Source organism: Caretta caretta, chromosome 9 (genome assembly GCF_965140235.1).
Source record: "Caretta caretta isolate rCarCar2 chromosome 9, rCarCar1.hap1, whole genome shotgun sequence".
Classification (NCBI taxonomy): domain Eukaryota; kingdom Metazoa; phylum Chordata; order Testudines; family Cheloniidae; genus Caretta; species Caretta caretta.
Genome location: NC_134214.1, coordinates 8,503,657 through 8,528,470, shown reverse-complemented (window position 1 = coordinate 8,528,470; position 24,814 = coordinate 8,503,657). Strand labels below are relative to the sequence as shown.

At 58.7% G+C, this 24,814-nt stretch overlaps 2 protein-coding genes across 5 annotated transcripts; one reads left to right on the top strand and one right to left on the bottom strand.

Annotated features, from left to right (window-relative positions):
- Positions 1 to 21: 21 nt before the first annotated feature.
- Positions 22 to 19,188, bottom strand: LOC125643187 (major facilitator superfamily domain-containing protein 8). Of its 4 annotated transcripts, none has more exons than XM_048865461.2 (12): positions 18,435 to 19,134; positions 9,024 to 9,209; positions 8,115 to 8,177; positions 7,864 to 7,983; positions 7,192 to 7,271; positions 6,778 to 7,072; positions 5,405 to 5,478; positions 4,748 to 4,831; positions 3,408 to 3,537; positions 2,705 to 2,827; positions 707 to 837; positions 22 to 601 (listed from the first exon to the last, which is right to left on the bottom strand). In XM_048865461.2, the coding sequence occupies exons 1-12, from the start codon at positions 18,508 to 18,510 to the stop codon at positions 515 to 517; spliced, it is 1,449 nt and encodes a 482-aa protein (XP_048721418.1). In that variant the 5' UTR covers positions 18,511 to 19,134; the 3' UTR covers positions 22 to 514. The 4 variants fall into 4 exon arrangements, with proteins under 4 accessions (XP_048721418.1, XP_048721416.1, XP_074988190.1 ...); XM_048865459.2 differs by lacking the exon at positions 18,435 to 19,134 and adding an exon at positions 18,226 to 18,418; XM_075132089.1 differs by lacking the exons at positions 22 to 601; positions 707 to 837; positions 18,435 to 19,134 and adding exons at positions 845 to 2,459; positions 18,226 to 18,426.
- A 389-nt stretch (positions 19,189 to 19,577) lies between these two features.
- On the top strand, positions 19,578 to 24,008 carry POLR2H (RNA polymerase II, I and III subunit H). Its single transcript, XM_048865464.2, has 5 exons — positions 19,578 to 19,786; positions 20,617 to 20,700; positions 21,362 to 21,455; positions 22,213 to 22,296; positions 22,812 to 24,008. The coding sequence occupies exons 1-5, from the start codon at positions 19,714 to 19,716 to the stop codon at positions 22,927 to 22,929; spliced, it is 453 nt and encodes a 150-aa protein (XP_048721421.1). The 5' UTR covers positions 19,578 to 19,713; the 3' UTR covers positions 22,930 to 24,008.
- Positions 24,009 to 24,814: the final 806 nt, after the last annotated feature.

The following is a 24,814-nucleotide window of genomic DNA, read 5'->3' as shown; positions in this document are numbered from 1 at the left end:
TTAAAAAGAACCAGCTCCTCAAACCATCACACTGACTTTTTATTGGGGAATTTCCTTTGTTTCCCCCCATATTTTTGCCACCAAGAGATTTTTTACATTACGTGTGAAACCCTGGTAAGGTGTTTGTTTCCTACTGGACAAACTGACGAGAGCCCAGGCTGGGAGGGTCGAATGCTCTTCTGCGGGTTCCCTGGTACCTTGCCGTGGCTCTGCAGACCTCTGAGGGTCAAACCGCTCTCTGTAAAATGTCTCCCTCATAAAACATCCTGTGCAGATTCCCCGGCAGTAAAACAGCTCAGAGCACCCCCCAGCGCCAAGCAGCAGGACTGCACTGTCCCTCCAGCAGGAGCTGCTGGCCTCACCCTGGCTCTTCCAGGCGGGTTGGTGCACTTGACCCAGGACGGTTTGGCCACCGGGGCAGAGGAGGCACCCCGAGCCCAGGGGCTCTGACGCTCTCACCTTGGTGGCTTTGAACCGTGCAATGCCTCTGGGAGTGTGGCAGAGGGGCGGGAGGTCACGAGCGCCGCTCCTCCTGGGACGGTCCTGGCACGTAGCCCCGGGGCGGCTCCACCAGGTAAGAGTATGAGAGCCCGACCATGACCTACAGGAGCAGAAGAGCCATCAGCATGCGGCCCGTGGGGCTAGAGCCCTGGCTCCCCCAGAGGCAGGGTGAGGAGGGGCAGGCGGCCGTCCCCGGGGTGCTCACCATCAGCAGGCTCAGCAGGCCCATCATCACCCCCAGCATGATGTAGAGGTTTTCGGTCAGGCCTCCAGCCCACAGGGGCCCCAGAATGGTGGCGACTCCCCCCACTGACCGCCGCAGGCCCTGGCTGAACCCTACAGCACGGGAAGAACAGAAAGGGTTAACGCTGCCTGCTGTCCCCAGCTCCTGACACCAGGGGGCGCTAAGCCACCGCAGGTACTGGCCTGCCTGGGGTGTGACCAGAGGCAGGCAGCCTCCCGGCAGGTGGGGACCTTGCCTTTCTCTTGGCGGGGAAGCCTGAGCGCTAACATGGTGCTACAGAAACAGACAATGGCCATCTGGGAGCCAGTGAGACTGCCTGGGTGCTGGGCCGTATCCCCCCACAACCAAAGGAGCACGGGACTGGTGCACGACTGCAGAGAAAGACAGAATGGGAGATGGGAGGTAGGCGAGAGAGAGAGAAGCAGCCCCCCGCCCCCTAAAAGAAAGTCCCATGGGATGTGGGGCCCACACACTTTTCTGCGCTGGCTCGACAAACAGAGCCATGGTCTCTGCAGTGCAGTGTCCTTGCCTCCCCGTCCTGCTGGATCAGCATGAAAATACTCCATCAAAGATCAGCGTTCTCGGACGGCCCTGGGAGTCGGAGGCCTCGGTTCAGGGTCCAATCCAGGGTGGGGAGAGGCCAGAGAGAAACGGTTGAGAGAACATGACCGATGAGGGAAGGTTATAGAACTGGGCACGTTTACTCTAGAGAAAAGCGGGAACTTGATAACAGACTTCAAATATGTTCAGGGCTGGTACAAGGAGGACAAAGACCAACTGTTCCCCATGTCCACTGGAGGTCAGACAAGTAGTAATGCGGGTGATCGGCAGCAAGGGAGATTTAGGTTAGATATCAGGAAAGGGATCATGTCGCTGTTTCTGACTCAAAGGGTAGTTAAGCTGTGGCCCAGGCTAACAAAAGAGGTTGTGGGGTCCCCATCATGTTTTAACCGATGGTCTAGGTATATTTGGCCCTGCCTCAGCACTGGAGGCTTGAACTCGATGACCTCTCGAGGTCCTTTCCAGCTGGACATTTCTGCAAGGCCAGGAAGGTCGGTGGCCCCTGGTCACAGCAATTGGCAGACCCATGCTGGGTTCCCTGGCTGCTCTTTCTCCATGCTAGGCTTTGCCTACCCACCTGTGCCATGCCAGATCTTCAACACACCCCTAGAAATTCATTCAGCATTTAGGTGGCAGACAGCAGCGGGGCCTCACAAAGGATCCCACCAAGCTTTGATCTCAAGGAGTGATTCAGGGAGGCCTGCCGAGGAGAAGGGTGTCCCCATTCATCGGGTGCAAGAGTGGCTCAGATCACCCTGGCAAGCCAGTCACTGAGCTGAGAGGAACCAAGCCAGCTCTGCCAACACGGAGCGGATACAGGACTCAGCGGCTGGAAGGGGCCAGGCTAAAGTGGGATAGAAATTGGACCCGGGGAATCAGCGTTTGATCAGAAACCCAACACAGCCATGTGAAATGGAAACCCGCCTTGGAAAGCGGGCCCCGTGCCACGGGTTAACAGCCTCCTCCTGGGACAGAGCTACCTGCTCTGACACCAAGATCCTGACAGACGCGCCAGACTCAGCCCCGGGGGAACTCATCTCAGCCAGGGCCAGGGAGGAGTCAGGCCCAGCTTGTGCGGGTGAAGCGAACGGTTCCATGCTCTTAACAGCACCATCCAAGATCCCAGCTGTCCCAAACTGCTGCCCTGGTGTCCCTACAAGGCACAAGGTGGGAGGGGTGGGAGAGGCCGACCGCACAGAGGTCCCTTGGGTGTTTTATGACACCCATCTCAAGGGTGCCCTTCATTGTGGTATCTGGGCTTGGAGTGAGAAGGGGCAGGCAGGCATCTGCAATTTGGGCATGGCTCAGCTAGTCCCAGAGCAGACTGCGCTCTGAAGGGGAGGGGAGGAAGTGGGCACCATGCCCCAGCCCGGGCACCGACCCTGCCCCGAGGCTCACCTTGTGTTCTCTCTGCTGTGACCTTGGAGAAGAGCGAGACCTGGGAGACAGCCACGAAGGGCAGCCCCAGCACCTGCAGGAACACGCCGACCACCAGCTCAGACAGCAGGATGGGAAAGCTTCCTGTGGCAGCAATGCAGACATGGCAGGGGGGTGGATGGGCCCGGTGTGCAAAGAGCCCCAGAGACTGGCAGACTCGAATCAGGACCTATGCTTGTTCAATGGGCAAGCCCCTGGCATGCTCCGCCCGCTCCCAGTATGCTCCATGCTCGGTTGCTAGCTTTCCTAATCAGCAGAGGACCAGACTTTCATGACGCTGGGCGCCCAGGAGAGCACCCCCTGCTCCTTTCCCTGGGCACCGAGCAGACAGAGGGGCTGGGGAACCGTAGCGCCAGCAAGGCGCTGGGCCCGTCACAGCGCCCATGCCACCTACAGCAGCTGAGCATCGCCACCGCTCATTGGGCAAGGGGTCTCCTCTCCACCACACAGCCCCTGCTGGGCCACCTCAGGGCACTCCTGGGCCAGCCTGAGCCAGGCAAGGTGCCCCGCAGCCCAGGGGAGCACTCCAGAGCCATGCCAGGCTCCTGTCCCCCATCCATCCCTAGCCAGCGAACCCAACCCCCTGTCAAGCGATTCCCCTCAGGTGGGAGTGAGGAGAAGGGCCCAGGAAGAGAGGAATCAGAGATCCTGGCAGGATGGTTACCTTGGGGCCGTGCCAGGAAGAGCAGGCACCAGACACAAGCCACGTTGCAGATGACCAGCCCGAGCACCAGGACCACGCGGTCGGGGAGGCGGCTGCTGAGGCAACGAACCAGGAAGAAGCCGCAGATCACCTTGGGGGAAGGGGGGAAGCTGAGTTATTAGACAATCCCTGGACCTCGGGCTGGGTGCAAAGACCGTCAGAAATGGGGCCCTTCTGCGGTTGGGGGAGCCAGAGTCAGGGGGTGACTCAGAGTGGGGGACTGAAGGGAAGGAGGGCAGAGCAAGCCCCGCATAGGGCCTCTTGCGGGATAGCAGCACCCGAGAGCCATCCAGCACCAGGCCCCCAGCGCTGGGCACACGAGCACATGCCCTGTGTTCACTTATCAGAGGAGTCACGGCTCGCCAGGGCTCTGCAGACTGCCCTCCCCCTCACGGCCTCAGCACCACCGCTCGCCCATCCCCTGGCTAGCAGGCAGGCCATGCTCGGGCACAGGTGCCAGCCAGCACAGTCAGGCTCCAGGAAATGGCCTGCACCATGCAGACCGGGGCAGGTTGGCAAGGCCAGGCCACAGGCTCTCTGCCAGCAGGGCACAAGGTCTCTCCAGCCTGCAGCCCACCCTGCCCTAGCTGCAGAGACCGCTGGCAAGAATGCCCCACTCCGCACACTGCCGGAGCAAGGGCAGAGGAGACGTGCCACACGAGTTCTGTCTGGGCGCGTCTACACTGGCATTCTTTGGGCACCCCGCCCCTGCAGGCCAGCACCATGGGAACAGTGAGCGTGCCAGTGTAGACAGGGCACAGGCATTTCAGCCCCATCCATGCGAGTGGAGGAGCATGAGACTAGCTGCACCAATACTCCCAGAGGGGCTGCAACAGGGCCGCAGGAGAGGCCTGGCTGGATGGGACCCCAGCATGACTAGCCTCTCTCGCTGCCTGGGCTGGACAGAGGAGGTCGGGGCTGGAGGGATGACTCAGAGGAGGGCTTGGCTTAGTGACGAGGGTAGTGGGGGCACCAAATGTGGCTCTAGGCCTAGACCTCCCTCCACCCCATCCTCAGTCTGGCTGTACATACATCTGAAGCATGGGGTGGAGAACAAAAAGCAATTAGCTGAAGGATCCCAAAGAGGGGGAGGGGACGAGAGGGGGGGCGGGCAGGTCACCAGGAAGGCCGGGGCGTGAGGTGAGAAAGAGGGTCAGACATTCATAGGTTGCGAGCGCTCTCGGCAGGGTCCGGATCATGCGTGTACACATGCACCGTGGGATGGGAGCCAGTCACCTGCCCCACGCCATGTCTGCCAGGACACCTGCCATTACAGACCCCAGGGCTGGGGTCTCACCTACCTCAATGCCGCACAGGAAGTACATGATGCTGTTCTCAAGCTCCCCGAAGCTCAGGTAGCGCTGGGTGATGGGAGTCACCATGGTCTAGAGACATCCAGACAGGCAGAAAAGCCGTCACATGTCTGCCCACCCTACACTCATGGCTGTGAGGAGCCCCCTTTGCGTGGGATGGGGAGGTACAGACCCTCACCCACGAGGTGCCCCCTCCCCTGCTCTGCCCAGAGGGTATCCCTGGTGGGAGGGCTCTCCTGACCAGCACGTTGGGTCTCTGCTCCCGCTTGTCTTCCCTGAGATGGAGGTAACCCTGGGTCATGCCCAACGTTCACCCAATTCTGGGCTTCCCCTTGCCCTTCTCCACAAGGAGACCTTGGCCCAGGGAGAGATGCCCGCCCTCTGGGCACCAGGTGCAGGTGAAAGGTGAACCCCACCAGGGGTCTGGGAGAGGCCAGAGCACCACATGGAGGGGAGAGGAGATCCCCTGTTTCCCCCACCCCGAAACACATATCCAGAACCTGGACAGGAGACGCTCCCTGGACCCAGTCTGGTTGTGAGAGGAGCTGGATCCCCCACCACCGACATGGAGAAGAAACCCGCCTCCCCCCACCCTCAGTGGGAGTGGAACAGAGCGACCTGCCCATCAAGCCCCCAGCCACTCACCTCCAGGGCCGTTTGGTTGAACAGGGTGATGAACTGGGCAGTGAGCAGAACCACCACTTCCTCCCGCAGGTACTCTGCAACGACACCATGCGGACGTCACGGGGCTGTGGTGCTGGCGAGGAGAGGGGCCAGCCCTCCCTGTCTCCCACTGGGGGCGGAGGCGGGAGAGACATTGCCCAATGGAACAGGTCAGTGGGCTAATCAGGTGACAGGGAAGGCTGGGGGGTGGCACAAGCAAAGTTCTGGGATGAGGGGGATGCTGGGGAACCTCAGTAGCACCAGGGTTTGGATGTTCAAACTAGGCCCCTGCACACTCCTATGCCAGCCAGAGCGCAGGCCCCCTCAACATGGCTCAGGGCAGGAAGCACGATGCTACTGTAACCAGACACGCTGGGCAAGGGAGAGTCTGATCCTCTTCTGGCCCTGAACTCCATCTGCAGCAGACCCACACTCTCCTGCATGCCAGTTTCTCCACTCATTGGTTCCCAATTCACATGGGTGTGAGAAAGAGGGGGCGCTGCCCTCCTCCACAGTCCACCGGCCCTAGAGCCCAGCCTTCCTGGACCCCCAGCTGGAGAGTCCCACCAACTCCCTCTCATGCAAACCCTTCCATAGCTTCGTCCTGCCGGCTCACACCACGGCTTGCTGGCTGACCTTGGGCTAGTTCCTTCCCCTCTCTGGGACTCAGTTTCCCCTATTGCAATCCAGGGATAACAGCCCCGGGGGAGGAGCAAAGGCACAGTGCCTAGGGAAGGGAAGGGATCATCAGGGTCTCCTACAGCTGGGCCTGCACTCCCCGCTCTGTGCCCAGGTCTGCTCCCTGCCCATCAGTGTGCCCGCGGGACACTGGGTCCAGGCTGTCCAGTCTGGGACACTTGGGTGCTGACCCATCTGCTTGCTCTGGGGTTCTAGGGCAAGCAGGAAGGCCCCATGGTGCCCACAGGCCCTCTCGCCAATCAGCACCCAAACAGCTCGCTTTCAGTTCCCACATAGCTGTCCAGAGCAGCAGGAGACCCACCAGCAACAGCCCCACAGTGTCACGATCCTTGGGGGCTTATGCAGCTGCCAGGCTGGTGCAACGGGGCACAGAGAGTTCGTCAGCACCACTCAGAGCAGCCGCTGTGCGGGGTCTGTGGAACACGTGGCTCACCTTTCCCCTACAAGCTCTGACACCCTGATTGCGGAGCACACCGCTGGCCTTGTGGCAAAGGCGCTGGACTGGGATGTCAGCGGTGTGGGTTCAACTCCAGCTCTGCCAGACTTGCGGCAGGGGTAGGATCCTGGTTCGACTGAAGCCCGTGACAAATCCCTGCCACGTACTGCCCAGCACAGTACTGATCAAAATGGGGGCATGCCAGGCTGGGGGCACTCACCTCGCATGGCGCTGAAGTTCTGAAACGGGCTCTTCTCCTTTACTCTGCCCTCCTCCTCGGCCAGGTGCCCGTTGGGCACGTAGCGGGACTCGTCTCCCTCGGGGGGCGTCCTCTGGCCAGTGCCGCCATAGCCCCGGTGCTCAGCGGGCTCGTCCTGGCCAGCGCCGTGCTGCACCAAGGGCTCCCGCTCCTCCTCCTGCTGCGCTGCCAGCGGCAGGTGGGGCACGGGCTGCAGGTCGTAGTACATCACCGCAACGACAAACTGGAGCAGGATCCAGAGCAGGCACATGAAGAGCTGCACAGGGAGACAGACACCTGAGTGCCCGGAGCCACAGCTCCCCCACCCAGGGAACTCGGGGCCGACTCACCCGGCAAGCTCTCCCCGGCTGCGAGCGCCGCCCTGGGAATACTCACCCCCGGGGAGGTGAATTTGTTGACCTCAAAGGGCCCCAGCCGGAAGTTACAGAGCCGCAGGAAGAGGTTACAGGCGGGTCCTGAGCACAAAGAGATGGCGGGGTCACACTCGGGCACCGGGAGGAAAACACAGAGAGTGAGGAGGGTGGGACTGGCATGCCCCTCACTGCCACCAGCCACCTCCCTCTGCAGCAAGAGGGGCAAAGAATGGGCACCGTGAAGGAGATGGTGGGTCTCTCCCACCCTCGCCAGGCTCTGATAGCCACCCCCACTGCCTCTGGCAACAGCCTCTCTGGAGATCCTTTGTCACATACCCCCCACCCCTGACAGGCAATGCCACCGTGGTCTGGCACCGCACTGCCATGCCCTGGCCCCATACCCTTCCCAACCTGAGAAACACCAGCCACTACACGGCATCCCCCGACAGTTACCACAGCTTGCTTTCAGGGGCACAGGGCAGTCAGAGCTGAGCCAGCTCTCTTCAGTGGCCCCTCTCCACAGCAAAGAGAGCGACACTGAGGCAAGAGCCTGGTGCATGGGGCAGGCGCCTCCTGAACATGGACTGTGTGTGGACCACAGAGCCCCAGTTCACGGCTCAGGCCCACCACTCCCCCCATGCTGCGGGCCTGCTGCGGAGAGGGCATGGGGGGGGGTAGTCCCGGGGTACCTTACCAATCAGCAGCCCAACCTGCCGGCATGCCATCACTGCAGCAAACACCTTGGCGCGCTCCTGTGAGGTGGTGGAGCGGGTGAGATAGCCAAAGATGGAGGCACCCGCTCCCGTCCCAACACCTGCCAGAAACAAGGACAGTCAGGGGCAAGAGACGGGGCATGCTCTGAAAGCCCCCGGCACAAGCCCCTGGATCTGGAGACCCTCAGCCTAGATCCACGTGGCCTACAGCATCCCCACCAGCAGCTCTTACCTGCCACCAGCCGGCTGCCCAGGAGGAGCCACTTGGAGATGCCCATAAAGTACATGAAATTCCCTGCAATTGGGGGGACAAAAAGGAACAGGTAACGCAGGGAGGAACATGCAAAGTAACAGCCAGCCAGGAAAGGGGTGCGGGTGCATCCCTGAAGCCAGCTGGACTAGCCAAGAGGCAAGCCTCATGGAGGAAGGAGACGGGCAGGCACTGCTGTCCCCTGTTGGCTATAATCAACCCCACGTACACCTGTGAGGGTCTCATCCCATGGGGCTGGAGCAGGGATCGAGTCCTTCAGAACTCCTGGCTTCTGCACCCTAGTGTTGCAGGCAGGAGGGTTATCTGCGATCCTGCTCTGAAAAGAGTCCCTGTGTTACAATGGCATCACAGGCCCCATGCTCCTTGTCCTGCAACACCAAGCCCCCATGCAGTAGAGCACGTGGGCTGACGTAAACGGGTACTTAGCTGGTGACCAGCGCGGCACGCTCAGAGCTGAGCTCTGTCCAGCTGATGGGTCAGCACCAGCACCAGAGGTTCTGCAGGCTGAATTCTGCCCCACAGGGATCCCCCAGCTGCCCCTCGTAACTGAGGGCAAGATTGGGTCCTGCAACCGGACCTTGGTTAACAATGAATTCATCTGATGCCCGAGCCAGACTAGAACCCAGCTCCCTGCTGCAGCTGGGCTGGCTCTGCAGGTTTCCTAGGAGTAGAAGCAGGTGCTCGGGATCTCTGTAAATCAGGGCCTCAGGTACCTGCATTTAGAGTTTGGTGTTGCATGTTTACACCCTTGTGATAAGTGGGACTAATCCTGCCCTCCCACCCCACCCTCCCTGGGGGCCAGGACCCAGGCTCACTCTGGACTGCTCCCACCAGCGAAGCAGCCCAGCCGGCCTTCACTTGCTCACTCACCCATTATCTCAAACACGTTGGCAAAGAGGATGATGGCTTTGGTGCGCTGGCTCCGATCAGACCAGTGCCCGAAGAGGGGCCCCGCAAGCAGGCCGGTGAGGCTGAAGGCAGAGATGCCCAGGCCCAGGAAGTACGGCTCAGCATGGAGCGTCTGCAAGTAGGCCCAGATCGTGGGCAGAATCACCGCTAATGGGGAGCAGAGACAGACAGTCAGGAGCCCCACGCCACAGCGCTAGAATAGGTCCTGCCAGGCCACCTCAAATGGGTGCTCGGCCTTCCCCTGAATCCATGTTCCTGCCTCCCTGGGGCAAACGTACAGCCCACCTTGTGAGACAGCCTTGGTGCAGCATGAGACCATCCCTGGCTGGCCTTGGACAAAGAGGGCAGAGGTCTCTGGGTCCCCTAGGCCTGCCAGCTGGGCCTCTGACCCCCGCCCATGGCAACTGCCGGCTATCCAGCCGGATCACCAGTACCGACGCATTGCTCAGGAAGGGGGAGATGCCAACCACCCAAGGACTCAAACCGTCCCCTTTGGGCCCTGGGAGCTCCCCAGTGGCTGCCGGGCATTTCACCCTCCCTTGGGATGGAAGGTGCTGGAGGCTGCAGCAGCTCCTCAGACTCACGTGGACCCCAGCAGCACCCCATGGCCTCGGCCCCCTGCCCTCCTTGCTAAGAGGGCACAACTCAGCCTGTTCCTGTCTCAGCCTGCCAGAGCCTCCTTCCCTCGGTCAGGGGCCCTCACCCGCTACCCTAGAGCTCCTGTGAGGCCTTACTGCGAGGTGTTTATGCAGCAGCCGAGCCCCTCAGCAGGGCGAGTGGGCTGTGCACCTCACCCAGTCACTGCCATCTTACATCGCACTTAACGGCCGTTGCAGGAGGGAGACAGAGAAACTCTATGAAGCTCAACAGGGGCCAGAACCGAAGTCCTCACATGCCTCCCGCCATCACCTTCTTTAAGCAGAGTTTAGATGCTGTATCTGTGGCAAGAAGCCTGGGACCCTTTCCCATAGCTACCTGCCTGCCACAGCTTCTACCACGTCAGTCGTCTCTGCCCGTTGGCCTCTGTAGGCGGCTATAACGCACCACAGTGTCTGAGTGCTGCCAGAATGAGAAACACCAGGCCACCAGAGCCAGGCTGCCCAATGCCCTCCATACCCCAGGACCAGGACCGGCTCTAGGCATCAGCAAAGCAAGCTAGGGCAGTTGCGCTCTTGGAACTTGGGGTGGCAAAAAACCTAGAACCGGCTGTCATGGAGTCCCTGTGTGATGCTCTGGAACTGCTCCCCAAGAAGCCAGTCAGGACTCTGGGGCAGTTGCCTTTCTGTGAGCAGCCTGTCTGCATGACACACAGCTCACACGGCTTCCACCTTCCTGGGTCTGACCTCGGAGCATTCAGCATCCTCTGCCCCTCCATGCGCTTCCCATAGCGACTCCGCTCAGGCAGGGTCCTGGGGAAGCCAGAGGGTCCTGCACCCCAACTCCGCAGTCAGACGTGACTCTCAGCCAGCAAAACAGAGGTTTATTAAATGGCAGGAACATGGTCTAACACAGAGCTTGTAGGTGCAGAGAACGGGACCCCTCAGCGGGCTCCATTTTGGGGGGCAGTGAGCCAGACAACCATGTCTGCCCTTCACTCCATGTCCCCAGCCAGCCCCAAACTGAAACTCCCTCCAGCCCCTCCTCCCCTGGGCTTTGTTCCTTTCCTGGGCCAGGAGGTCACCGGATTCCTTTGTTCTCCAACCCTTTAGCTCTCACCTTGCAGGGGGGGGAAGGGCCCCGGCCATCAGTTGCCAGGAAACAGGGTGTCGGCCATTCTGTGTCCAGACCCCTGCACACACCTGCCCTCTAGGGCTCTGCAATGATCATACACCCTTAACCCACCGCCTAGATACTTAAGAACTGCCTAGGGGAAACTGAGGCACCCCCACACTATTCAGAGGAAACATTAAGAACAGTCCCGCTTTGTCACACTGGCCCCGCCCAGGACATGGCCAGGAAGCAGGTCTCACTGTTAGCCCTCATTGGGCAGTCACAGTAGGATGGCTAATGAGAAGACATCCCTTGCTTCGCTTATGGGCACTGCCCACTGCCCTGCAGCCTCCACCAGAGAGCCACAGCACTGCTCCCCCTGCCCCTCGCCAGCATCTCCCCGCTCTCTCCTTCCCTCCCTAGTTAATGATTTCCACCGCCTGCCCCAGGCATGGAGAACCAGCCTCAAGGTTCTTCTGCTACCCTTTGAGACCTCAGGGACACCTTCCCTTCGGGAGCCGATGCTTGTAGCATCCCACATACTGAGAGCACCCGCCCTGCTGCCGCCCTTTGGTGGGATTCAATCTCCCACCCTCGCCAGCCAGGGAGTCTTGCTCAGTCATTGCTCCAGGTCTGGACTCCCCCGTGAGAAGGGCAAGGAGGAGGAGAACAGGAAGGCCCCAGAGCAGAGAGTTTTGCCGGGGAAAAGGAAATAAGAGACCTTGGGTTATGAAGGAAGAGAAGCAGGATTGGGACACGCTAGCCAGGAGAGGGAGGAGTCAGATATGAACACCGCCCACCCCCGTTTATACTATGTCTACACTAGAGCTGCACATTCAGCAGGAGGAGACGCATCCACGCTACCTCTGATGGTGCAGCACCAGTGCAGACAAACCCTGAGCGACAGGGACAAGGGCGGTGCGGCGAACTGCGCCAGAATGGGGGACGGGACAGCAAGGAGCTCCGCTTGGGGTTAGAGTGGCAATGAACCAGCAGGATACGCTGGAGCGAGGGGCTGAGAGGTGAGGTTTATGGAGGGGACAGGGAGCGCCACGAGTCATCTGCCTAGATCAGAGGTGGGCAAACCGTGGCCCACGGGACCCTTCCGCCCGGCCCCTGAGCTCCCGGCCCGGGAGCCTAGTCCCCGGCCCCTCAGCACACCATGCCACCGGCGCAACGCTCGGGGCAGCCGGGCAGTGCAGTTGCAGAGCCACGGCCTGACCCGGTGCTCTAGGCGGTGCGGTAAGGGGGCAAGGGGCAGGGAGGGTTGGATAGAGGGCAGGGGAGTTCGGGGGTGTGGTCAGGGGTGTGGATAGGGGTCGGAGTGGTCAGAGGGCAGGGAACAGAGGGGTTGGATGGATCAGGGGTCCCGGGGGAGGGGGGGGAGAGACAGTCAGGAATGGGGGGGGGTTGGATGGGGCAGCAGGGGGCAGTCAGGGGTAGGGGGTCCAGGAGTGGTCAGGGGACAGTGAGCAGGGAATGGTGGATGGGGTAGGAGTCCCGGGGGAGCCGTCAGGGGACGAGAAGCAGGGGGGTCAGATAGAAGATGGGGCCGGGCCACGCCTGGCTGTTTGGGGAGACACAGCCTTCCCTAACCGGCCCTCCATACAATTTTGGAAACCCGATGTGGCCCTCAGGCCAAAAAGTTTGCCTGCCCCTGGCCTAGGTGGTCAGGGCGAGCCTGCGCAGAGCCCCAGAGAGTCTGTGAAGGGAGAAGTGGAGCAGGCCCAGGACAAGGCCTGCGTGACCCCAGTGTTAGCAGCAGCAGAGGCCAAGGAGGTCCAAGTAGAGGCCCCGAGGTCTGGTGAGGTCATTGGCAGCCATGGGTGAGATGGTTTCAGGAGGGCAGCAGGCAGGAGGTGGGTTGAATCCAGTGCGGAGCTCAGAGCAGTCGAGGAGATGGCTGTAACCGGCACAGATGAAGGGGAGTAGTGAGCAGCTGGAGAGGAAAGCTAGGTTCAGGGAGAGCTTTGAGAATGGGGAATTGTTTAACTCGTGTATTTTCCCCATCTGTAACTGGGTTGCATATCATCTCTATGTACCTGGGGCCTTTTCCTTCTTGCTAAAGTTCCAGGCACTAACCAGCTCTTGAGCACATGGTGTGTTCAGTGCCATCATCTCAGGTCACGTTCCCACGTGGATGGTGAACCCCAGCCAGCACCATCACTCGGTTATCGCCAGAACTGGAGGCCTGTTGGCTTGGCCAAGGGGAACAGCAAATCAGCTCCTTGCAGGTTCAGTTCTCCCTTCCTCTTCCCATACACTGTGCTCTATGGCGAGCCAGAAGCACAATGGCCGTCCCAACAGTAGGGCAGCACCTTGCCCATGGAGGTGGCCTCCAGCTGGGAAACCCATACTTGGTTATTTGTGGAATAAGGGAAGAGACCAGGGATCTGGATGAATCTGCAGGTGCTAGAGGACTGGGGTCTCTCAAAGGCAGAAGAGCTGTACTCAGCAATAAGTGTCAAATTCCCCATGCTGGGGCATGGATGGAACGTCACTAACAAGGGGGCTGGAAACAAAGCGGCTGCTGTGGGGACAGGCCCCTCTTCCCTCCCCCGGTCGGCAGTGTTCACCTGGAGAGCCAGTTCTGTGCACAGGGATGAGACTTGTATCACCAGGGCGAGGTCTCGTGCCCCTCTGTGGACGGGCGACAGAGAGCCAGGCGGATAAGGGTGTTAAGGTAGCTCTGGATGGGATGGCAAGGAGAGACTGAGGGCATGACCTGCAAATACCTTGCCTCTAGAGAGCCACAAATCAGGAAGCGGGTGGTCGGGGACGACAAGAGCCCCAGTTCCTGCTGGAAGCTGACAAAAGAGGAGACTAAATACTTACGAAGAACAGGTGTGTGGGGGGGGAGGGGGAAGAGACCTGTGGATTCGAACAGGAGCGGGGGATGGACAGGAAGGACCCCTCAGGCAGGACAGTTTCAGCTCGTCCCTTTCATGAGGTCCCACACGGACTGCAGAACTCTGTGTGTCCCAGTGACATTTGTGGATCCAGAGCTCAGCTGGGGCCAGGATGACCTGGGGCACCTGCAGCCATACCCTGAAAAGAAGCAGCGTGGCCCAGGGCACACAGGGAGCCTGAGACCTAGGTTCTAGCCTTGGCTCTGCCACTGACCTTGGACAAATGCTCCTTTCCCCAGCCCCCCTCTCCTTGCCCCCTCTGCCTGTCTTGGCTACATAGACTGCGAGCTCTTCAGAGCAGGGGCTGTCTCCTTGATCCTGGCTGTAGATCTCAGCACCCAACCACGGGAAGGCCTGGTGATTGCTCATCCTGCTAAGCTGAGGGGCACAAGGAAAGGGGGAAGCTCCCTGTGCTGCGTCAGGGAATGCAGAGTGCTGGCTGCCAGTGTCAGTCGAGACCCCTCCATGGGACAGGTCAGATGCTGTGTGCCCAAGAACATAAGAACGGCCATACTGGGTCAGACCAAAGGTCCATCCAGCCCGGTATCCTGTCTGCCAACAGTGGCCAATGCCAGGTGCCCCAGAGGGAGTGAACCTAACAGGTAATGATCAAGTGATCTCTCTCCTGCCATCCATCTCCACCCTCTGACAAACAGAGGCTAGGGACACCATTTCTTACCCATCCTGGCTAGTAGCCATTAATGGACTTAACCTCCATGAATTTATCCAGTTCTCTTTTAAACTCTGTTATAGTCCTAGCCTTCCCAACCTCCTCAGGCAAGGAGTTCCACAGGTTGACTGTGCGCTGTGTGAAGAAGAACTTCCTTTTATTTGTTTTAAACCTGCTACCCATTAATTTCATTTGGTGGCCCCTGGTTATTTTATTATGGGAGCAAGTAAATAACTTTTCCTTATTCACTTTCTCCACACCCTTCATGATTTTATAGACCTCTATCATATCTCCCCTTAGCCTCCTCTTTTCCAAGCTGAAAAGTCCTAGCTTCTTTAATCTCTCCTCATATGGGACCCGTTCCAAACCCCTAATCATTTTAGTTGCCCTTTTCTGAACCTTTTCCAATGCCAGTATATCTTTTTTGAGATAAGGGGACCACATCTGTTCGCAGTATTTAAGATGTGGGCGTACCATGGATTTATATAAGAGCAATAAGATATTCTCCATCTTATTCTCTATCCCTTTTTTAATGATTCCTAACATCCTGTTTGCTTTTTTGACTGCCACCGCACCCTGCATGGACGTCTTCAGAGAACTATCCACGATGACTCCAAGATCTTTCTCCTGATTAGTTGTAGCTAAATTAGCCCCCATCATATTGTATGTATAGTTGGGTTATTTTTTCCAATGTGCATTACTTTACATTTATCCACATTACATTTCATTTGCCATTTTGTTGCCCAATCACTTAGTTTTATGAGATCTTTTTGAAGTTCTGCTTTGGTCTTAACTATCTTGAGCAGTTTAGTATCATCTGCAAACTTTGCCACCTCCCTGTTTACCCCTTTCTCCAGATCATTTATGAGTATGTTGAATAGGATTAGTCCTAGGACTGACCCTTGGGAAAAGCCGGGGATATGCACAGTGGCTAATGTTCCTCAATCAAACATTCAGTGTTTCAAGACAAACACTTAATTACAGACACTGCTCGGGATGCCAGTGACTCAGGCCCTTGAATTGTGCAGCCCAGCTTCAAGCATGAGGATATCCAGGAAACCTGCTGGCCAAGTAATTAATGTAATTCACCGGCCACCAGAGAAGAGCACGGGCTCCTCTAGTCCAGCAGCTTTCATCATCACGACAGACCAATGGCTCATCTAGTCTGGCAGCCTCCCTGCAACAGTGGCCACCCCAGGGCTCTAATTATATAGTATCAGCTCATGGAAGGAGTGGGAGATGCTTCTGATTTGGCATGGGGATCGGTTTATCCCCTGAAGCAGGAGGAGTGATAGCACTTGCAATCTGACAGGTTTCAGAGTAACAGCCGTGTTAGTCAGTATTCGCAAAAAGAAAAGGAGAACTTGTGGCAGCTTAGAGACTAACCAATTTATTTGAGCATAAGCTTTCGTGAGCTACAGCTCACTTCATCAGATGCATACTGTGGAAAGTGTAGAAGATCTTTTTATATACACACAAAGCATGAAAAAATACCTACAAAGCATGAGTTTAGTATTACCCTCTTCTGAAAGAAGGGGAGAAGGGAGTAGCTGTGAGCCCACCTATAACCAGTTCCCCTGCCCCATTCCTTCAGTGCCCCCTGGTGGGCACAGAATTCTCATCACACTTGACAGGCTCATGCTCAAATAAATTGTAAGGAGAGTGGTCAGTTTGGATGAGCTATTGCCAGCAGGAGAGTGAGTTTGTGTGTGTGTTTTTTGGGGGGAGTGGGGGGTGAGAAAACCTGGATTTGTGCTGGAAATGGCCCACCTTGATTATCATGCACATTGTAGGGAGAGTGGTCACTTTGGATAAGCTATTACCAGCAGGAGAGTGAGTTTGTGTGTGTGTTTTTTTGGGGGGGTGGGGGGTGAGAAAACCTGGATTTGTGCTGGAAATGGCCCACCTTGATTTTCATACACATTGTAAAGAGGGTGGTCACTTTGGATGGGCTATTACCAGCAGGAGAGTGAGTTTGTGGGGGGGAGAGAAGGTGAGAAAACCTGGATTTGTGCTGGAAATGGCCCAACTTGATTATCATACACATTGTAAGGAGAGGTTTCAGAGGAACAGCCGTGTTAGTCTGTATTCGCAAAAAGAAAAGGAGTACTTGTGGCACCTTAGAGACTAACCAATTTATTTGAGCATGAGCTTTCGTGAGCTACAGCTCACTTCAAGTGAGCTGTAGCTCACGAAAGCTCATGCTCAAATAAATTGGTTAGTCTCTAAGGTGCCACAAGTACTCCTTTTCTTATTGTAAGGAGAGTGATCACTTTAGATAAGCTATTACCAGCAGGAGAGTGGGGTGGGAGGAGGTATTGTTTCATGGTCTCTGTGTATATAATGTCTTCTGCAGTTTCCACGGTATGCATCCGATGAAGTGAGCTGTAGCTCACGAAAGCTCATGCTCAAATAAATTGGTTAGTCTCTAAGGTGCCACAAGTACTCCTTTTCTACTTGACAGACTGTTGGCAGATGTAAGTCAGCTAGGGGTGCCGAAGGCTGGCACCCAGCAGCAGTGCCTCCTCCAGTCCCACCCTTCAGCTGACCCTGGAGGATGAGTTACAGACTCAGACTGCAGCTTGTTAAATATTAACAAAGGAAACTAGGAGACCAGCTCTGCTTCAGCAGGGGCCCTCCCATCCCCTCACACCACCAAGCCGTGTGGAAGAGCTGTGGGGCCTGCGAGACCCACTCCAAGCCTAGCAATTCCCAGCACTTTGGGGAGCACTGGGGCACGTCTCGCCAAGGGGAAAAAGTCCCAGTAAGAAAAGAACAATGCATCTAAAAATCCATATAGGAACAGACCCACATACCGAGCCAGCCCCACTGCAGGGCCTGCCAGGCTCCCAAAACCCCTCCATGGCTCTCGTCCACCATTGCTCCAGCCCCAATAAAGGCCAGTAGAGTCACAGGAGACTCCCCACAATTGATCTAAGATGCTGATGTCTCCTTGTAAACAGCTACTGCTAATTACCAATCCCTTTGCTACCCCACCAGCTTATGAGGGGCGGAGGGGCACAAGCACCTGGCTTAAGGCGTTGCCATTAAAACAGTCTCTAGTCCTGGGGTTTCACAAGGCACTGCTCGACCCAGCCAGAAAAACAAGGCAGCACAGGGTCACATGCCAGAGGCAGAGCACAGGCTGTTCCGGTGTCCTGGCAAGAGACAGGACCAGATCCACTGCAGGGTCACACAGCAGAGGCAGATGCGCAAGGGGGTCTCGAGGTGGCGGGGGACACCAGCCTGATTCCAAAGGCAATCTGCTCTGTTCTCTAGTAGAATGATGACAGTCCCCATAGCCTTCACCTCTCCCCCTACCCCACCCCTCCACTCCACTCCCCCATTCAGAGACGCAAGCAGGCCTCTTCCTTCCTCTCATGCTATCCTAGCCTGACAATTGCTGGGCCCTGATTCTGAGCCACCTTTCCACCTCCCCAATTCCAGGCTCAGCTCGGGGCCTGCTCTAACGGAGTGAAATCCAATGACCTGCATTATGCACTATGGCCCCTTCCGGCTTTAACATCTATTAACCCAACTTGTGACCGTCTAGAATAGCTGGAGTGCAGAGTGGGGAAGTCGTACCCCTGCAACAAGAGCTGGACCCATTGTGCCAGCCCTATCCACAGAACCCCACTGGGCCAAGGGAACACCTGACTGGGGGGCCCCCCGCTGCAGCATAAAGGGTCCAGAATGCAGGCCAGAAGCAGAGCCCAGCTCTGCTGCCAACTTGCCGCCTGACTTCAGGCAAGTCATTTAACCACCCCCTCGGTGCCTCAGTTTCCCCATCTGTGACATGGTGAGAGAGACTGACCCAGGTCCATTAACATCCACAAAGCAATGGGACCAGAGAGGAGCAGACTCACAAACCCACCTTCAGGGACAGAGCTTCCGCCTATAGGACCTAAACCAGCGGGTTTGTCATTCATGGACGCAGCAGGACGTGGGTGCCCCCCAGCAGGGCCCATGGGAGCAGGCCCATGGGGGAGTGGAGGTGTCCGGAGTCACCCTCCCGGTTATGGCTCTGACACTCCGTGGCCGGCCCAGGCTGGCAGGGCATCGCCCCCTGCCCGCAGCGCTCACCGTACTCGATCCCTCCCGAGAGGAAGAGGAGGCCAATGGTGAAGTTGGTCAGTTTCTTCTTCCTCTGATACTCCATCGACCCGGCTGCTGCTTTCCTCCCCGCGGGGCGCAGGTGACGGTTCCCTGCAGGACTCAGCGCCCGGCTGCGGCGTCTCCGCTGCCAGGGGCCATCGCGCAGCCCGGGTGCCTGGCCGGGCAGCCCGGGCCTCTCGCCAGCCCTCCCTAGGTGCACGTCGCTGGGGGCCCCAGCCCCCCACCAGGATCCAGCGAGCCCGGGGCGGAGCCGAGCGAGCCCGCAGCCGACAGCGACCAGGGCAAAGCGCCGGCTCCGGCTCCTCCTCTCCCAGCGCTCCCAGGTGTGGGTGGGCAGGGCCCCGCTCCCGGCCGCAGGCGCCTCTGAAGGAGAAGCAGCTCAGTGGGGCCCCCTCCGCGCAGGGCGGGGACGGGGGGTCTCAGGGACAGCGGGGGCGGTTTCAAGATTTAATTGCAATTGGTTGATGCCAAGCCCGGGCACTGTCTGCTCCGCTGCAAGCCGGGCCCCCGCCCCCGCCCCCGCCCCGGCAGGGGCTCAAACAAGGGGGTGGGGGAGGCTTTCTGGCCGGACACAGCCGCGGGCCTTGGCGGGCCCTCCGGGACCTGGAGCCGGCGGGCAGGGGGCGAGAGCTCAGCGAACCCCCCCCCCCCCCCACCCCACCTGGGCGGGAACCGCGGGGCGTTTTCAAACAGTAGCCGCGTGCAGCCGGGAGTTTAAAGGGTGCCCCCCCCCCGCCAGTCTAGACACACCCCTGGGCCTGAGAGATCAGGAGACCCCCCCCCCCCCCGCCGGTGTTATCACAATAGTCCCGCTGCCCCCGCCCCCGGGATCGGGTGAGGCTCCCACCCCTGCGGCCAGGCGGTCCCCCCCCTTCCCCCGGGGGTTGTACGGGGGGGGGTGTCGCGCGCCTCAGGGGAAGGCGGGGGGGGGGCTGGTCTCTCTGGGGCGGGGCACCTAACGCCCGTCCCTACTGGCGCTGCCCGCAGGTGGAGCAGACAGGGACAGAACCCAGGCGCCCAGGACTCCCCAGTCAGGGGGCGGAAGCGGAAACGGACGAGCCCCGTTTCCGCCCGTCAGGCGAGCCGCGAGGAAGCCTGTACGCATGCGCAGCCCCTGCCCCGGGGGGGGGAGCAAGAGCTTCCGCCCCGCACTGACATGGCGGCTCCGCGTGGGCTCGAGCGGGCGCAGGGCGGCCGGAAGTGAGGTTCGGAGCCCCTGCCGCGCGCTCGCCGCCCCGCGCTCGCCATGGCCGGGATCCTCTTCGAGGACATCTTCGACGTGAAGGACATCGACCCCGAGGGCAAGAAATTCGACCGGGGTGAGTCAGGCCGGGGTCTCCCTCCCCCGGGGCTCCTCCCGCCAGGGCACGAGAGGGAACAGCCCCATAACCCCCTCCACCCCCCGGATCTGGGGCTGGATCGGGACCCAGGCCCCGGGGGGGAACAGCCCCATAACCCCCTCCACCCCCCGGATCTGGGGCTGGATCGGGACCCAGGCCCCGGGGGGGAACAGCCCCATAACCCCCTCCACCCCCCGGATCTGGGGCTGGATCGGGACCCAGGCCCCGGGGGGGAACAGCCCCATAACCCACTCCACCCCCCGGATCTGGGGCTGGATCGGGACCCAGGCCCCGGGGGGGAACAGCCCCATAACCCCCTCCACCCCCCGGATCTGGGGCTGGATCGGGACCCAGGCCCCGGGGGGGAACAGCCCCATAACCCACTCCACCCCCCGGATCTGGGGCTGGATCGGGACCCAGGCCCCGGGGGGGAACAGCCCCATAACCCCCTCCACCCCCCGGATCTGGGGCTGGATCGGGACCCAGGCCCCGGGGGGGAACAGCCCCATAACCCCCTCCACCCCCCGGATCTGGGGCTGGATCGGGACCCAGGCTCTAAGGGGAGCAGGCCCCTTAACCCTCCCCCCCCTTCGTTTTGAGGGCTGGATTGGGACTGAGGCCCCAGGGGGACAGGTTCCATAACACCCCCCAACCCCAGATCTGAGGCTAAATTGGAATTGAGGCCGTAGAAGGGACAGGTCCAATAACACCTCCTTCCCCCTGGGATCTGGGGCTGGATCTGGACCGAGGGCCTAGAGACGAAAGGCCCCGTATTTCATGTGTTGCTGTTTCCGCTCCTTCTCTTCCAGTTTCCCGCCTGCACTGTGAAAGTGAGTCTTTCAAAATGGACCTAATCCTGGATGTGAATATACAGATCTACCCCGTGGACCTGGGTAAGTATGTAGGATGCCCACAGGCTGGCAACTGATCATCTCTGTAACAGGCAGCACCTGTTGAGCAAGAGCCAGCTGCTGGCAGAGGTGCCCATAACACTGAGGGCTTGTCTACCCAGGATACGAATGCAAATTAAGGAAAGGTGTGCATCTGAAGTGTATGATTTAAAGTGCAGTAAGCCCTCACGTGCATGCTGCCATTCTGAAGGAAAGAGGCCTTGGATGCGTTCAGTGCATTTAATTACTTAGGTCCAGTGGCCACAAACAGCTGTGATGTGAGGAGAGATGCTCTTCACCTGCCTGACAGCTCCATGAACCCTGGGGTCCGTGCTACTCCGAGCGCATCACCTGGCATCTGGATGCACTGCTGAGTGTCCCTGATCACCTTCTCTGGAGCTGGGAGCCCCGAATATTGTGTTCCCTGTTGACTGGGCAGATCGGGCTAGGAGCCAGTTCGCACGTAGCTCGCTCGTCTTTGCCATCGAGCACGTTTGAATTAACATACAGCTAGTACTCCTGGTGTGCTCTGGTTTCTGTGTTGCTCCCTTTTCCCCTGCCCTTGTGTGCATGAGAATGTGCGGCCTGTGACAGATGTGGCTGTGAGCAGCTGGCCTCCTTGGAGGCTTGCCTTTTACCTCCTGCTCTCTATTGTGTGGTTCAGGTGACAAATTTCGCCTGGTTATCGCCAGCACTTTGTATGAAGATGGGACCCTGGATGATGGGGAGTATAATCCCACTGACGACAGGCCGTCCAGGTAATGGGGCAGTCCTCAGTATGAATTCCCCTTGGGTCGGGTATGGTCAACTCTTGTGGGGATCCGAGCTGGCTGAGGGCAGTGAACCAAGGGGTACTGACAGTGGGGAAAGCGTGGAGTTGGGGAGCTACCATGGGTCAGCGTCGCTGCCTGATGACTTTGGCCTTTAAACACCTGGGAGAAGGGGCTAACGAGTTCCCAGCCTTTGCCTGGTGGAGTCCCCTTGTGGTCTGTTGGCAGCGGGGTACTGCTCTGTCTCCTGGCGCGTTTGATTGGTGCCTGCTTTTTTGTCCTGCCCCCATTCACTTTTCCTCTCTCTCGGTTTTCCTTCTCATCTTTAACTTTTATACAATCTCTGTTTCTTTTTTGGTTTCTAAATTCTCTTGTGTCTGTGACTATTTATACATCATCACTGTCATATCTGAGCAGCCCCTACCTGTTCTTGGCGGCCCTGGGTCTGTAGCTCCCGCTTCCTACTCACCAGGGGGTTACTTGCTGCTTCGGCTGGCGGTGTCCATTGGTGACTCAGTAGGGCTGGATTGCACATCTCTTGAGCGTCCCTGTGTGCTGTGGGGGCAGAGGCCAGACTGTGCTTATGTGGCTGGCTACATTCAGGGCCATTGCAGGAGTGCAGAGGGCCCCAGGTGGTTTTCCAGGAACCATCTGGTGCTTTACCCTGGTGGATGTTTGCTTTGGGCAGGAGGGTCAGGTCTGTGGGTGTGCGCCTCTCTCGACCCTGGTGTCTTGTTGCACGCAGGGCCGACCAGTTTGAATATGTGATGTACGGGAAGGTGTACAGGATTGAGGGCGATGAAACATCCACAGAGGCAGCCACACGCCTGTAAGTGCCCTGCTTGCCCCTACCCCCATGCCACTCCCCTGTTGTCCACGAGAGGTGGTACGGTTCTGTGCCCCTCCAAAGGGCACCCATCCACTGAGGCAGCCACACTCCTGTAAGTGCCCTGCTTGCCCCTACCCCCCATGCCACTCCCCTGTTGTCCACAAGAGGTGGTGCGGTTCTGTGCCCCTCCAAAGCGCGGTGCCTGGAGCTTGGGGTAGTCAAGGTAGAGGGCAACATGGTCCTGCCCAGAGTCCCTAGTGGATCCGTAAGGGGAACACCGGGGCACTGAGCGCTGTCCACTGCACTCCTCTCATGTAGCAGGCTCCTAATTCCCAGAGGTGATGGCTGGAGGCCATAGCCAGGGGCTCCCTTTAGCCACGAGTAGGGCCGCTGACACTGGGGAGGTGAGCAACTGTGGCTGCCTCTTGGCTACTCAGGCTTCTGGAACCTGGGTGTGATGCCCCCGCCCTGATCCATGGGATCCTGTTCTCACCTCTGCCCCTCTCCTGCCCTAGTTCTGCCTACGTGTCCTACGGTGGTCTGCTCATGAGACTCCAGGGAGACGCCAACAACCTGCACGGCTTTGAAGTGGATTCCAGGGTTTACCTCCTGATGAAGAAACTGGCCTTCTAACCGCAGGGGGCCGAGCAGCTGGGGACTGCGGCTGCAGCTGGGACCCTGCCTCACACGCAGGCTTTGCAAATCGACAGGGCCTTGCTGGCCGAGACTGGGACCCTTGTGTTCAACGGCCGCTGGATTTCAGCTCTTTTGGCCCATCAGGACCCTCTGGAGTGACGCAAAAAGGGAGCCACTAGGCTGTTGTACTCCCTGCTGGTCCAGATCCCTGCGCCACCCGCAGTTCTGCCAATGATGCCCCTCTGCTGGGGCCTGCAGCCCACTCCTGTTCCAGGCCAGCGGTCTGCCCCTCGTGAGCAGGGGGATAGGCAGGTCCCTGGCTGGAGGCGATGGTGAGTGGCTGCCGTGTGTGCCGCAGGCTCCTTTCCAGACCCCTCCTTTCCCATACTGGCTGTGGGGCTGCTTCCCTGTCGGCTCCACTCTGCTGGCTGCATGGCAAAAGTCTGCACCGTTTCCAGCAGTCCTTGTGTTTCGTGGCCTCTGTGTTGGCTGGGAGCAGGACAGGGAATCGTTATGAGCCAGCCCCACCTGGTTCTTTACTAAAGTGGGTTCTTCGGATGTGTCTCTGCTTAGGTCACTCTAGCACGTGTGAGATGTGGGGGCGGGGAGATGAGAGGTGCCAAGGAGATGCGACATTGTGAGACTGGCCAGGACTAGGACCACAGGGATCGAATCAAACGCTTCAGCCACAGCAGATTGCTACGCTCTGGTGCGAGAGCTCCAGTCCCGACGTCCTGCTTAAACCATCGGCAGTGACACAGCTAAAACCACTGGTGTTTAAGATGGGGAGTTCACCTCTTTCTGCACTCTGGCTTCTAGGTGTGCAGACCTGACTGTGTCGGTCCCTTGTTTCAGGCACGGCTGCACTAGTTACACTGGAAAGTTTCCTTTGCGACTCTAAGGGCTAGATGCTTCATTTTGTCTCCGCGTTGACTCTGCTATTGTCCCCCTTTCCCCATGCCAGTCATTTCTGGCTATATCCAGACTGTGACCCTGGGTTACGACTGTAAAAAGTTTTGGGATCCGCTACTTGTCCAGCCTCAATAAAAAGGGGAGAGGGCTCCCCCTGCCGGAGAGCTTGTGAGCCAAGTCTTCCAACACATGGGGTGGCCCTTAGTGTCCGGACACAGGTAGAGTTTTTCCAAAGTAGCTATGGCAGTAAAAGTCCACTCCACCTGCGAAAAGGGACTTTTGCCAATAGAGGTTTTTGTTTGGGGGGCTGGGACAAGCTCTGCCGGCCCAGGGGCTCGTGCCCTTTCTGGTGGAGGGAAGGCCTGAAAGCCAGATGCAGAGCCAGCCAGTGAAACCAGACGCAGCTCTATTGAGCATGCTCAATCTCGCTGATTTCATTCGTGGGCTGGATCCTGGCCCTTAGATTCCTCTCTGCTGCCTGGAGTTTCCTTAGTGAAAAATCCACTCTGATCAGAGGTGCGAATGGCCCCGAAACTCCCAGGAGAGCCGAGAATGGGAGTGGGGTGGCAGGCAGTGGGGATTGGGTTTTAGAGGGGGCGTGGAGGAAGAATGCAGCAGGCTGAAGGAAGTGTCTGCGTGACGTACTGCGTGTAGCGTAGACATGGTCTCTATAATGCTGTCTCCTTCCATGTAATTCAGCCTAGAAATTGCTGCAGGGTAGGGGTGAGAGGGGAGATGCCTGCGAGATGCTTTAGCCTGGGAAGAGGCTAGGCTAGGAGAAAGTGTGAGAGCCGGAGCTTGCTCTGTTTCTAGAAAAGGCACCTGTCTGCCTGCCGTTCCTGCAGTGGCCGCAGGAGGGCGCTGGATACCTCATTCTTAGGGGAGGGTGGGGCTGGTTCTCAGCCCCCACACACATCCTCCAGAGCAGGATAGGGAGCTGAGTGGAGGAGAGAGTCTGGCGCCCCCCTGT

Bases quoted from the DNA above. Each gene is read 5' to 3' on its own strand.
- LOC125643187 (XM_075132089.1), bottom strand. From the start codon at position 18,319: ATGGGCCCTGCTGGGGGGCACCCACGTCCTGCTGCGTCCATGAATGAC. The intron at 7,984-8,114 runs GTAAGAGCTGCT...TGTTTCTGGCAG, and splicing joins GGGCAGCCGGCTGGTGGCAG to GTGTTGGGACGGGAGCGGGT. The intron at 7,272-7,863 runs GTAAGGTACCCC...CTTTGTGCTCAG, and splicing joins GCAGGTTGGGCTGCTGATTG to GACCCGCCTGTAACCTCTTC.
- POLR2H (XM_048865464.2), top strand. From the start codon at position 19,714: ATGGCCGGGATCCTCTTCGAGGACATCTTCGACGTGAAGGACATCGAC. The intron at 20,701-21,361 runs GTAAGTATGTAG...TGTGTGGTTCAG, and splicing joins GATCTACCCCGTGGACCTGG to GTGACAAATTTCGCCTGGTT. The intron at 21,456-22,212 runs GTAATGGGGCAG...TGTTGCACGCAG, and splicing joins ACTGACGACAGGCCGTCCAG to GGCCGACCAGTTTGAATATG.